We start from the raw sequence: 13,587 nt of genomic DNA, 5'->3' as shown, positions 1-13,587 counted from the left end.
CTGGGAATGCGACTCCGTTTTATTCTTAGCCTAAAGGGAAAAGAAAAAAAGGAAAGGAAAGAGGGAAAGGAGATTCACTGTAAGAGTCAGTCGGCCTGGGTCGCGTGTCACAGCAGATGCGCAGGAACTGGAATGGCCGGCTCCCTTTCTCCACTGGGGGCTGACTCTTGCTTTCCTGCTTCCTTCATTTCTTCTGTCTCCTCCAGGGTGCACCCCTACTTCTCATATTGTTGACTAAGAGCAAGCCCTCTCACCCTCTTACTCCGGATCCTCTTCCCTCCCTAGAGTTTGAGAAGGCCTTATGCCGCCCTGGCCCTGATGTGGTGATCTGTGACGAGGGACACCGCATCAAAAACTGCCAGGCCAGCACCTCCCAGGCCTTGAAGAACATTCGCTCCCGCCGCCGGGTGGTGCTGACCGGGTACCCCCTGCAGAACAACCTCATCGAGTACTGGTGCATGGTGGACTTCGTGCGCCCAGACTTCCTCGGCACCCGGCAGGAGTTCAGCAACATGTTTGAGCGCCCCATCCTGAATGGACAGTGTATTGACAGCACGCCTCAGGACGTCCGCCTCATGCGGTACCGGAGCCACGTCCTGCACAGCCTCCTGGAGGGCTTCGTGCAGAGGTGAGCCATCCTCAGATTTTCCAAATCCGTGGAGAGTCCTGGTGGAACAGACCCCTCAGGGCTTTCCTGAAAGGGGGGAAGGTGGTTATGGTGGGAGGACCCCTTTCTCGTAGGGCAGTAGTAAACCTTTGCTTTCACGGAATAGCTTTTCCTGAGCAAGTAAGAGATGGTGGATATCCAGTGGTTCATTCTCTGGAAGTCTGGCCCAGAAATGCATCTCTCAGAAGTAATCTGTGAAGTTACTAGGGATATCTGCCTTACTTGCTCAGAGAAGCAAGAGACAGCTACCATGCCAAGGACTTGAGTGAAAGAATAAAATGGTTGTCAGGGGAATGGCCTCACCAGTTTCAGCGTCTTGGAAGATGTAGGTTTGGCCAGCCTGAAGCATTTCCTTGTTTTCCCTTGTGAAGACGGCATGTGTGGAGAAAGCTTAGAGAAGCAGCCCTAGACCAGGTTACGGACCTGGAGTCCCCTGGTCTCTGTCTCTCGTTCAGTCACCTGGGACAGGTCACTCTGCCTCTTTGCTTTAGTTTTTACCCTCAAAATAAGTTTCTTGCTGCTGGTTGCTGAGCCAGTCCTCATTATTACAAGGCTGTTGTGAATGTTGAGGTCCTAAAGAAGGATGTGTGGCACCAATGCAGGGTTCTCCTGTTATCCTGCACTGACGCCTCCCGGCCACACTGCCTTGTCAGTTCTGATCTGTACCTTTGTAGGAGAGGCCACACTGTGCTGAAGATTCATCTGCCTGCCAAGGAAGAAAATGTGATCCTGGTGCGGCTCTCTCAGATCCAGCGAGATTTGTACACACACTTTATGGACCGCTTCCGGGACTGTGGTAGCAGTGGCTGGCTGGGGCTGAACCCTCTCAAGGCTTTCTGTGTATGCTGCAAGGTGTGTTGAGGCCTCGGGGGAATACTTAGATACAGACTAAGGATGCTCGTGGTCCCAAGGGAGTCATGCCTGCTGGGAATCCTTGATAAAGGAAGAAGTTCACTGCACTGGGGGCTCCGAGGCAAAGCAGTTACCTGGAGTGCCGCTCGTAGACTGTAATGTAAATGGTGCCCCTTGCAGTTGTGCAGCTGCACAGCTGCTTACGCCAAACTTGAGAAATCACTTCCTTTCTCACTGATTGTTTTTCAGCTGAGACATGGAGTGATTGGAGGAACACCATGGGACAGAGTTTTTGACTGCTAGCTTAATCAGGATTCAAGAAATATATAGCTTAGACGTGCACGTTATTAGGAATACCTTCCATTTGATTCTGTGTTTAATCAGGTTGAGATCTGTTTCGTTCTGATAATGCTTGAGATGGTTTGGGGACAGCAAAGTTTAGTATCTTTAGCACTGGCCTTGTGAACAGGCTGGCAAACCCCGGCTTGTCTTTGACCTGGCCAGGTGCTCTCAGTTGCCTCACAAGAGATCTGTTCCTTTGACAGCTCTCAACTAACCTTGTTGGATATTATTCCCACTGCTCTAATAAATCAGCTGAAGGTGTGTGTCTGGGGACAGATGACTTTCAAAATGTTTCCTAGATCAGGGCCAGGAAGCTAAAGCCGACATGGTCTGTGAGGATGCTTTGGTGCTGGTGTACCCTTCTCATACACCCCCCAACACCACCCCCTTCCCTCAGGAATTCTCAATTCCTGCCAAGAATGTCCCTGAAATGATTTATAGTTGATCATCATCTTAAGCTAGAAACATTTTTTCATAGGAGAGATTTCATAGTTTCATACATAGTTGACTGTAACCACATGGTGAAACAGGAATGTTCTTGTTTAAGTAAGAAGGCAAGACTTGTGACAGCCTTTTTGGTCATGTACCAAACATACTGCCATGCCTCCTGGTGTGAATTCTCCCATTCACGTATCATGGAAATCAGAGTCAGTTAGTGAAAATGTACAGGCTCTTTGGCTGTGATGGGGTTGGGGAGACTTTAATTTGGGGTGTGACAGTGGGTGCTGTGGGAGGTGTGTGTGGGCAAGTGCCTGTTGCCAGACTCCGTGGGACACCCTTAGATTGTTCTCTGCCCTCCCCTTTAACTTGAACCTCAGATCTGGAATCATCCCGACGTGCTGTATGAAGCCCTTCAGAAGGAGAACCTGGCCAATGAGCAAGACCTGGACGTGGAAGAGCTTGGTTCAGCGGGAACTAGTGCCCGCTGCCCGTCACAGGGAACAAGAGGCAAGGTGGAGGACAGCGCCCTGGCCTCCTCAGTGGGAGAGGCGACCAACAGCAAGTTCCTCCAAGGGGTCGGCTTCAACCCTTTCCAGGAGCGAGGCAACAGCATTGTCACATATGAATGGGTGAGTCAGGCAGATCCATACGCCACTGCTGAAAGGGGATGGTGGAGAGCCTTCGTGGGGAGAGGGTAGGGCGTGCACTGTCCACTGAGATCTCTGCAGGGACCTATTCAGGTTGCCTGTGAGCTACTGCCTTTGAGGGTAAGAATTGTATTTCTGGTAGTCTGGCTATGGCCTGCTCCAAGCTGCCTCATTTCCTCTCCTACAGGCCAAGGACCTTTTGACTAATTACCAAACTGGTGTCTTGGAGAACTCTCCCAAGATGGTACTGCTTTTCCACCTGATTGAGGAAAGTGTGAAGCTTGGAGACAAGATCCTTGTGTTCAGGTAGGAACAGCAATTCCCTAGTGTGTGTCTTTGGTAAAGGCTGACACAGCGCCTGCAGCCTGAGACTGTCCAGGTTGTGCCAGCCTCGTTTTGCGTCCATGCCTCTGCAACCAGTGCGTCTCGCACTTCGTTTCTTAGAGCTTCTTCTTTTATCCAGTGCAGTCTCTCTGCAGAGAACTTGAGGCCTTAGGTTCCTATGTTGGAGATCATGATCTAATCCTTCAGATTGTGACCCAGGACAGATCTGGCCTGTTTTTGTATAGCTTGAGAGCTAGTTTTTACATTTTAAAAGAATTTTTTTGTTTTTGTTTTTTCAAAGAAGCATATGCAGGGACTTCCCTGGTGGTCCAGTGTTAGGACTTTGTTCTTCCACTGCAGGGCTCACGGATTCAGTCCTGGTTGAGGAACTAAGATCACAGGAGCTGCACAGTGTTGGCAGAAAAAATTAAAAATTTAAAAAAAAAAAAAAGAGAGAAGCACATGTAGCACAGACTATGTATGGTCTATGAAGCCTAAAAATATTTACTATTTGGGCCTTTACAGAAAACATTTGCTGACCTCTGGTCAAATCTGCTTCTATATCCCCAGCCTCCCCCTACCTTTTTTTAAAGCTTTGTATATAAGGCCAAATAAATGATGTTATTTATTCCCAGTTTTGAGAGAGCTCTGAGTCCCATCAAGGCCTCACCTCTCAGAGAAACAGGCGTAAAGCAGATTGCTTCTCCTTTGTTACAACTAGATTATGCTCTGGTGAGAGCTAAGTGGCAGGAGCCTGGCTTGGGAGTCTCAGAGTGGGGGTTCTCATCTGTGACATACTCTGATGAAAAAGCAGGGATTCTGACTTTGCCAGAGCCTAGTGTCCTGCTGCTTCTATGGTTTAGCTTTCTGCTTAACTTGGAAACAGCTAAATGATCTGTCTCCTTAGTAAACTCCTAATATTGCCTGTGGCCTGTAATCCGACCTCATGTATACTCGTACAGTGTTGGTTTTTAATGCTGATGCCATGTGTTATTCTGCGCCGAGCTAAATCTCAGGGTTTTTTCCATCAAGGAAGTACTAGGTTAGAGAATTTTTTGGTGGGGTGCTGGTGATAAGTGTGTGGACGATTGTTTTCCCTCATGAGCTAGGGTGGTTCTTTGTGGGTAGTTGCATGCGTGAGCTCTCATTCTCAGAGGGGAGCCTACTGGGGAGCGAGATTCCCTCGGGTCCAGGAACCTTCTGAACCTTCTGAACCAAATGTGTCCCTTTCAGCCAGAGCCTTTCCACGTTGGCTCTAATCGAGGAGTTCCTAGGGAAGCGAGAAGTGCCCTGTCTACCTGGTGCTGAGGGGCAAGGAGTACAGAAGTGGGTTCGAAACGTCAGCTACTTCCGTGAGTTCATTGCTGCTTTGTTTGCAGAGCCTTGGCAAGGTCTGCCTAAGGGTTTCCTCTCCTTCTCTCCTCTCTCCTCCTCCTTCCTCCATTCTCCATCACATGCACAGGAAGATCTGTGATTTAGCTAGGGAGCAGAGAGATACTAAAAGCAAGCTGCCGTGTGTGAGTTACTACACAAGGCTAGGGAGCTTAGGCCAGGTACGAGGAGGGCAGAAATGTTGAAGGCGGACACCCTGCCATCACCCTGGCATGCAAGAACAGATTTAAGGTAGCACTGGCTGACTGCCCTCACGGGAGTTCTACAACGGACAGAATCGACATGGTGAGGATGCTTGGAGAAGGTGGAACTTGGACTCGACTTGCAAAGACGGAGAGAAATTTAATATACAGAGCTGGTGTGGCCTAAGGATCATCCTAGGCCACACAAGAACAGTGAGCACAAGCCCAGATCATGTGTTCTCAATGGGGGAGAAGGTGTCCCTAAGGAGGCGAAAATCGGGTCACAAGGGGACCAAAAAATGGGAACTTTTTAGAGTTATAAAGCACAAATATGCATATAATGAATTAATTATATAGTATACAGTATATCTGTGGTATGAAAATTTAATGGAGGGCATGGTGATTGGGGGAAAAAAATAGTGTTTAAAGGCTCCTTAATGGGGTGGTAAAGGAAAAAGTTGAAAATTACTGACTTCAGGCACTTACTGACCAGATATTGACATTTTGGCCAGTTAATTGTTACAGAGGCCTGCCTTTGGCATTGTAGAGTGTTAGCAGCATCTGCTATCTCCACTCACTAGATGGCAGTAGCATCCATGCAGTTATAACGACCCACTCCTCTCTAGACATTGCCAGATGTTCCCTATGGGGGAGCAAGGTGGGGAATTCCCTTTTGTTGAGAAGCCCTGGCCTAAAGGAAAGATTGAGAGAAATGAAGAGTCAGGGGATGGTGAGGAGACTCCAGCCAGCCAAGATCTGTGTGTTGACTGTAGGCTTGTCCCATGATGAATCAGTGCTGACCTGTGTTTCAACTCAGGTTGAAAGCCAGGTTGGGGTGTTGACTGAGGGAGCCTCTAATACCAGGCAGTTAATATCAGGCTTCCTACATCAGTAGTAATTCAGTTCTCCATGTAGTATTTCATGCCCTTAGTTTTGCCTTCTCTGCTTTCCTCCAGGTGACAAATGTAACCCCTCCTCCCTTACTTCTTTTTCTTAACTGAAGCCTACTTTTTCTCTTTTTTGTGAGTGTCCCTCCTTTCATTCCAGTGTCCCATCCCATTGCTCCAAATCTTTTTTTTTTTTTTTTTTTTGATGTCTCCTTCAAGCAACTCCTTAGCCTTAGGAGTTTGTTAACTGTGGATTCCTGCCTGGTAAAGGAACATCATCCTTCCTTATCAAAACATAAAACCCCTGGTCCTTTTGTACTCACTCACAGGACTGAGGCAGAGCAGTTACCTTAAACCAGTTCTTACCAGGCTTCCTTAACTGGGGTGATTCTTATGCCCTCTGAAGTCTAGGAACCTTGGCCTTAGATTTGACCCAAGGGACTAACGGGAGAAACACAGCTGATAGGTGCCTGGGTCTCATGGTAGGTGCCTATGGAATGTCCAGGGCATGGAATCCGAGAGCACTGTGGTGTTTGTCTTGTTTTGCTTTAAAAATCCGTTTGCCCATTGATTTCTCTGTGTATCCCTGACCTCATCTGTCCATTTGTTTGTTTCCTTCTGTCCTAGGGCTAGATGGTAGCACCCCTGCCTTTGAGAGGGAGCGGCTCATTAATCAGTTCAATGATCCCAGCAACCTCACCACCTGGCTGTTCCTTCTCTCCACAAGGTGAGTGGATCCTGAAATGGGGAAGTCAGAGGGCTGCCTTCAGGGCATTTGGCCACACGGGCCTGAACCCCAAAGGCTTGTCCAAGTTCTGTCAGGAGAGATAGAGATCTCAGGTTTGTGACTTGTTTTTGAGGTGAGAGAGGGGGCCCCCAAAGGAAATTTTGTTTGGAGGGTAATAATGATAGTGTCATGAATTTCTCTGAGCCTTTCATTCACAGTGGTCATAATTAGCTTTTCTCTCAGCACTGTTCTGAGGCTTAGACGATGTGATGAGTGTGAAACTGCTTTAATAAGTACAAAGTGCAATATAACTGTAAAAGACTGATGGCATTATTTGTCTCATGCTAGGCAGCTTGAAGGCTGTGCTGCCTACTGCATCAGAATGCCCTTGATAGGGTATAAACCAGTCATTCTCCCAAGCTGTTAGACCAAACACATCAGAAACACTGATACACAGACACTTCCCCTCACTCAGTGACATCACTCCTCACTCATCACAGAGGGGTGGGAGAGTGGATTTTCTTTCTGAGCTGGTAGGTACTTCTGTGTTGGAACTTCAGGGCACCCTTTCAGTGCCTGAGGAAGGTACTGTTCTTCAGCAGAATCCTCCAATATGTTCTGCTTAGGATAAAGAGGATGATATTCAGGTAGGAGTGACAGGGGTTAAAACCTATCTGAAAACTGTCTGTAAAACTAATCACTTTCTGTGATTATCGGCTTGTGTTTTAAAGGGCTGGGTGTTTGGGTGTGAATCTGATTGGTGCCAACCGAGTGGTGGTGTTTGACGCTTCCTGGAACCCTTGCCATGATGCTCAGGCTGTATGTCGGGTATACCGTTACGGCCAGAAAAAGCCCTGTCACATCTATCGTCTTGTGGCTGATTTCACCCTCGAAAAGAAGATCTATGACCGTCAGATTTCGAAGCAGGGCATGTCAGGTAGGCCATCTCTCAGGCTCAGAAGAGGACGTTTATACAGACGGCCATTCTAATTGTATCAAAGAAGGGGAGGAGAGGGGCAGGATGAGGAAATGCAGGCAGGCTTTCGATTTCTGATGCAAATAATTGCTTACGAGGACATTTAGCTCAAATTGTTGAAGACGGGTTTAATGATAAGAGCTGAGCCTGGTTATGCAGGTATCTCTTAAGATATTTCTGTTTCATGAAGGTCTCAGACCTGCTGTTTGACTTTTAGGTATGGAGTGGCCTGAGGTGTTTTAGATATTAGTGACAGGTATGCCACCCACCACGTCTCTTCTCTCTGCCAGTCCTTGGAGCGGTGCTTTTGTGGTCTCCTTTGCCGAGACCTGACTTCCTCATGGCTTTTCCCTCCTAGATCGGGTGGTGGATGATCTCAATCCGATGCTGAACTTTACTCGAAAGGAGGTGGAGAACCTACTGCACTTCGTGGAGAAGGAGCCAGCTCCCCAAACATCCTTGAATGTAAAGGGGATCAAGGAGCCAGTCCTCCAACTTGCCTGTCTGAAATACCCTCACCTCATCACCAAGGTGGGACCCCAGTGTGCATGTGCCCCAGTACTGCACTCTCCACTGAGAGAGGCAAGCCTGGTTGCTTCATCCAGAGTTTTATTTCATGCGGATTAACTCAGCTGGTTCTTTTTCTTGCCCCAGACAGTCCCCCTCCCCTCTCCCCATTGCCTATCCTATCCTTGTCTCATCCTAGCAGTGTGAGCTCAGCCATGAGGATAATTTGGCCATGGTGAGTTTTCCTAGCCGAAAGAAGTTCTGAAAATGTAGTCTGGTGATTCTCTGAACCCTCCTGTTCTTTTGATATGGAAGGCAGACATAGGTTGTCTAAAGCTGGTGCCAGGTTAGAGTTGAGAATTTATGCTCTTGTCAGAAAGAGTAAATGTGCCTATGAGTCTGAGAGCAGGCTCTTTGCTAAGTACTGTAGACAGCCAGCTTTTTCATGGTTTCAAAGTAAGGCTTTTTGTATATCGTTCATGTTGGTACAAAGACTGGTAATTAAATCAACATCCTCCTGTGTCCCCAGGAGCCTTTTGAGCATGAGTCATTGCTCCTTAATCGAAAGGATCACAAGCTGACCAAGGCTGAGAAAAAAGCAGCAAAGAAGAGCTACGAGGAGGACAAGCGTACATCAGTCCCCTATACCCGCCCATCATATGCGCAGTATTACCCGGCCAGCGACCAGAGCCTGACCAGCATCCCTGCCTTCAGTCAGAGGAACTGGTGAGTCACTGCAAAGGGAGGAAGGCGTGCTGCTGGGCCAGGCCCAGACCTCTTAACTGTTCCTTTTGTAAATAAAAGGAGGCCTACAACTTGCTCTTAGGCTGCCTTGAATGGACAGTTTCTGCTCTTGGATGAGGTGCTGAAGCAGTACTGCAGCCCTGGTGTTTTAAGTGGTTCTGGCTGGAAGAGTGAGCTGCTGGTCCTTTGACTCAGGAGAGTCCTTCTGGCCCCCCAGGAGGCACAGCTTCCCCTAACACAGACTCCCAGGCCTCCCCCACAGCCGCCTCCTGTCTGCAGCACCCTGGTCCTAGCCCTCATTTCGCAGTGAAGTTCAAGAGTGAAGGCCAGGTCTCCTCTGGGTCTTGAATCGTACTCAAGGAATTCCAGTGCTCTTAATGGGATCTCATTCTGTGTCTGTGCCTTATTCATGAGCAAAAAGATCTTTTTCTTGAGTATGTTTCCAAAACTATTAAGGATAGGAACAGCATGGAAGCCAGTTGCTAAGCAGGGACAGAGGCTTTTTGTAGGAAATTATAGAATAGTTATCAGTACTTTTTTTCTTCTCAGTAGAAGACAGAGTACCTCATAGCCTTTATCACATCAGCTTCCTGCTTGCTTGGTTTGCATTTTTACATTGTTTGATTATCTTGAGTTAAAGATACTAGTAATTATTTTAAGAGGGATAGATTTTAGAACTTTTTCTTTTGAATGTTCCATGTTAAAAAAGCTTGCCAAATGAGCTTCTAAAGGAACTGAATGAAGCCATGTAAGATTTTATATGACTAAACTTTCGTGATTAAATTTGCTAATTTTTATGTGTAAGATGCTTCCGAGTAGAAAATTACTATCTTTTCAGAGACTTCAGACTTTATTTCTGTGTCATTTTCCAAGACACGGTTGCCCACTCACGTTCCCCTCTCTTGTCGTCTATCCCTTTTCTTTCCCTTTTCTGGGCCTTTCGTTGTAACAATAGCGATGGACTAAGTCTAAACCCAGTGGGAGAAAAACCATATGGAGACAAGGTGTGACAAATGGGCTGGGCTGTAAGGAGATGCCAGCTCCTTTTCTAGCCCAACCACGGCCCTGTGGAGGGCATCGGCCTCTCACAGCATTTGATCCTGCTGATTCCTTATTCTGTCTGGGTACATGTGAGGAGGCCTTCCTACCCAAATTCCTAGCCTTAGCCTCTGCAGAATATGGGCCTTGGGCTAGATTCCTGAGCCCCACTGATGTCTGAGTAGGGCCCCAGACCCCAGTGAGCGTGCTGTGCTCTCTGGCCTATCCTAGCTATCTGCAGGGCCCCAGGGCTTGCCTAAAGGCGGCCTGAGAGCAGTGACTGGGTACTCGTGCAGGCCTGCTCCAGCAGCGTGGCACAGAAGTGTGTTCTGTTATGTGCCGGTTTTCCATCAGATGAGGAAGAACATACCAATCCCAGAGGGTCTCTTTCCCAGAACTAAAGCCCACAGACTTTAGAAAGCTTAGAGACAGGGACTTAGTTTCAGAACCCTTGAATGAGTAGCTTCCTCAAGGCACCAACATCCAGCTGAAAGGAATGAGGAATGCCTCGTTGACCACAGGACAGCATTTTGGCGTGTTGGTAGTAAGAGATGCACAAGCAGGGCTCAGGCTGGCCACAGCCATGTGCCACTTAGAAGCGCAACCTCTGTGTGCAGTGTTTTGCCTGCTCCTGCTTTTGTGGTGGCTGTGACTGTAGAGCCATTTTGGGGACTGGCCCCAGGAGAAGTCCACTGAAAAGTAATGCAGAGGAGAGAGGTGTCTGCCTTACTTACCGAAACTTGAGGGTTCAGAAGGTGATGACAGTTACTGTTGGACAGATGTGCTCAAGGCCACCAGCACATGTGATGTCCTGTGGCCTGTTTTTTCTTGGTGAGTGGGAAAATTCCACCCATTTGTCCCCATTTGTCTTGAAGTTAGCACGCACCATGCACCCGTGCGCCCCTCACCCCTCACCATGACTCTTTGCCTCTTCCTGACTTCTAAGGACAAATTCCTGATGCATGTAGACAGGCAGTCCCAATTCTAGAGGAGCAGATGTCACCTCACATTTCCAAGAAGACATTATTCCACTGACATCTGATTCTTCTCAGACACCGAGAGGTTTTATCCCTCGCTGTGTCTGTCTCTGCTCTGTCTCCAGTCTCCTTTTTAATTGACCATACCCTGCGGCTTCTTTTGATCCTTCTGTCAGCAGCTCTCTGGCTATAGAAAGAGGAAGTCTGGAGAGGCTTAGCAGTCTTGCAGAAAGGTAAGTAAGGGCTGTTTTGCCAAACTCTTGGTGTGCTTGTCTTTTTCTCCTAGGCAGCCAACCCTGAAGAGTGATGAGAAGCCCGTGGCCAGTGTTCGTCCCGTACAGTCCACCCCGATCCCCATGATGCCACGGCATGTCCCGCTGGGAGGCAGTGTAAGCTCTGCCTCCAGCACAAACCCAGCTATGAACTTCCCGATCAACTACTTGCAGCGTGCGGGAGTCCTTGTGCAGAAGGTGGTCACCACAACAGGTTGGGAGCTCCTGAGTTCTCTTCCAGGGGTGCTGTCCCTTTTAAAATTCCTCTGTTCAGATTCTTTACCTACTGAGCTATGAGGAAAGCCCAAGAAGGTGAAGTCACTCAGTTGTTTCCAACTCTTTGCAACCCCATGGACTGTAGTCTGCCAGGCTCCTTCATCCATGGGATTTTCCAGGCAAGAATAGTGGAGTGGGTTGCCATTTCCTTCTCCAGTGGATCATCCCAACCCAGGGATGGAACCCAGGTCGCCCACATTGCAAGCAGACTCTTTACCATCTGAGCCACCAGGGAATCCCTCTGTTCATTCAGGGAATATTGATTAAATAATGTCTGCCTTGTAGGCAATACTACGTTGGCACTCTAAGTAGAAATAGAGAAGGCAGCAGTCCCTAATCATGAAGAATATGTAGTCTAATGAAATATCTTAAGAGTAACAACACAGTACTGGGTTTTATTGAATTGTGGTGGGTGGGATGGACACGGAACACTCTGGAGATTGTGAGAATGTCACTGGACATAGGGTTTGTCTTCAGAGTGAGGTGTCAGTGTATTGAGTCCTGCCTGACTTGTCAGGTCAGCTGGGCATGAAGGACAGCTCTCAGCGTCCTTAGTTAAAGACCTTACTTTGTTCTTTGTAAGTTTAATGTGGATCCAGCATGAGGGGCCAGCAGTCAGAGGTGGGCAGCGCATTCATCCCCGCAGTTGATTCTGTGGTTCAGAGTGGTTGGAAAGGAAAGCACCTCATGATGTTGTTTTTCATCTTGTTATCTAGAAATATTCATGATAATTCACTTTAGTGAAAATATCTTAATTGGTTTTTTTGAGTATGAAAATTAACAGATATTCATGGTAAAAAAGACTTTTTTTTGAAACAAATTAAAAACAAAGAGCCTCTCGGGACTTGCTGGGTGGTCCAGTGGTTAAGACTCTGTGCTTGCACTGTAGTGGGTACCGGTTTTATCCCTGGTTGGGGTACTAAGGTACATCCCATGTGGCACAGCCAAAAAAAAAAGAGAGAGAGAGAGACAGCCTCTCATAATCCTACTTCTCTCCTGATTCTTGAAAATACTCTTCTCTTCATTCTTTAGTTAGGTGAGGAGTAATACCAGCAAGGAAGACATGTGGCCTCTTGGAACCTAAAGTGATAGGAGCAGATACATGCAAATTGCTTAGGGAGGAGAAAGAAAATTGAAATAACCATTTGAACGGAAACTTTTTTTTTAACTGAAATTTTCTAAATCAAAAACTCTATGATTTTTAAATTAAACCAAGGAAAATTGATGAGAAGGATGATCAGGTTTCTGAAAAGTGTTTTTTTTTTTTCACGGTATTCTTTGTTGAGGCAGTTGGGAGCAGCACTGCTTGCTTTCCCTTCCTTGGTTCTGACCTCTGCTCCACTGGGGTGCTTTAGGAAAACGCTTGAGGATCGAAGGGTGGATGTGAACTTGGCCTTTTCTCCCCCTTCTTCAGTCAGGCCCCATGTAATCTAAATCTGAGGTCTGTGTCTTCACTAGATATTGTTATTCCCGGGCTCAACAGCTCCACAGACGTACAGGCAAGAATTAATGCTGGCGAGAGCATCCACATCATCCGTGGGACGAAAGGTGAGCACCTGCCTGAGGAGCCCCTCCCCTCTCTTTGGTTGAGAGTGGTGAGCTGGCCAGCAGAATCAGGACATATGGCTTGAGCTGGAGCAGGGACAGGAATCATCCTATAAGAGTGGGGGAACGTAGGGGAAACCTGAGAAAATAACATTTCTAGGAGCTTAGCCAGTTTGGGGTGGGCTTAAAGGATAGCTGTCAGTGGCTTAAAAGAAAGGGGTTGTGGTCCCTGCCTTTCTGTATTTTGCCATCTTCTTTGTGGAGACTCTCAGAGCGGGTTTGAAGAAACTCATTGCTCTGTGTTGGTCTCAGCTGTCGATAGCACCAGCCAGGAACGCCTGAGACGCTCGTCCGGTCCTGCACTGCTTGTGGCCAGCCCCGCATACCTTTCCTCAGAGCCAGTGTTGTGACTGGACCAGCCCTTGTTTTTCTTATCACGATGGCAGGATGCACCTCAGCAACCACCATCAGGCAACTTTGAAAACACGAGGCTTATTACTGACAGGTCCTCTAGGGCACACAGCATACTCCAGAGCCACACAGGAAGGTAGTAGGTAGAAAGTCAGTGTGTGGGCTTGGGTCTCTGTCTTATTAGGGTCCAAAAGTGGCTGGGGTTTCACAGGTTTATTCTTTATTGGTGAATTTAAAACATAAGAGTGGGAATTGGTGTGTGGGAAAGGAAAGGCGAGAATCACTCAAGGATTATTTATCCAGGTTACCCCAGGCTTTCTAATAAGGAACTTTTCAAGGGTGAGAGCAGCCAGGTGCCTTATCTCGTAGTTGAGCTAGCA

The 13,587-nt window shown here is 47.6% G+C and overlaps 1 protein-coding gene across 1 annotated transcript in view; it reads left to right on the top strand.

The window, feature by feature from the left end:
- RAD54L2 (RAD54 like 2) overlaps positions 1-13,587 on the top strand; it is an 86,184-nt gene that overhangs the window by 67,541 nt on the left and 5,056 nt on the right. Inside the window, exons 10-20 of the mRNA XM_069561092.1 lie at positions 286-628; positions 1,342-1,519; positions 2,680-2,931; positions 3,137-3,255; positions 4,507-4,625; positions 6,362-6,461; positions 7,193-7,398; positions 7,796-7,968; positions 8,474-8,670; positions 10,990-11,189; positions 12,710-12,799. Of these exons, the coding sequence (XP_069417193.1) occupies positions 286-628; positions 1,342-1,519; positions 2,680-2,931; positions 3,137-3,255; positions 4,507-4,625; positions 6,362-6,461; positions 7,193-7,398; positions 7,796-7,968; positions 8,474-8,670; positions 10,990-11,189; positions 12,710-12,799 (1,977 nt within the window). The remainder of the gene's footprint in view (positions 1-285; positions 629-1,341; positions 1,520-2,679; positions 2,932-3,136; positions 3,256-4,506; positions 4,626-6,361; positions 6,462-7,192; positions 7,399-7,795; positions 7,969-8,473; positions 8,671-10,989; positions 11,190-12,709; positions 12,800-13,587) is intronic.

This window comes from Ovis canadensis, chromosome 19 (assembly GCF_042477335.2).
Source record: "Ovis canadensis isolate MfBH-ARS-UI-01 breed Bighorn chromosome 19, ARS-UI_OviCan_v2, whole genome shotgun sequence".
In the NCBI taxonomy this organism is placed as follows: Eukaryota; Metazoa; Chordata; class Mammalia; order Artiodactyla; family Bovidae; genus Ovis; species Ovis canadensis.
The sequence above is the reverse complement of the archived record's forward strand: the minus strand, read 5'-3'. Positions and strand labels throughout refer to the sequence as shown.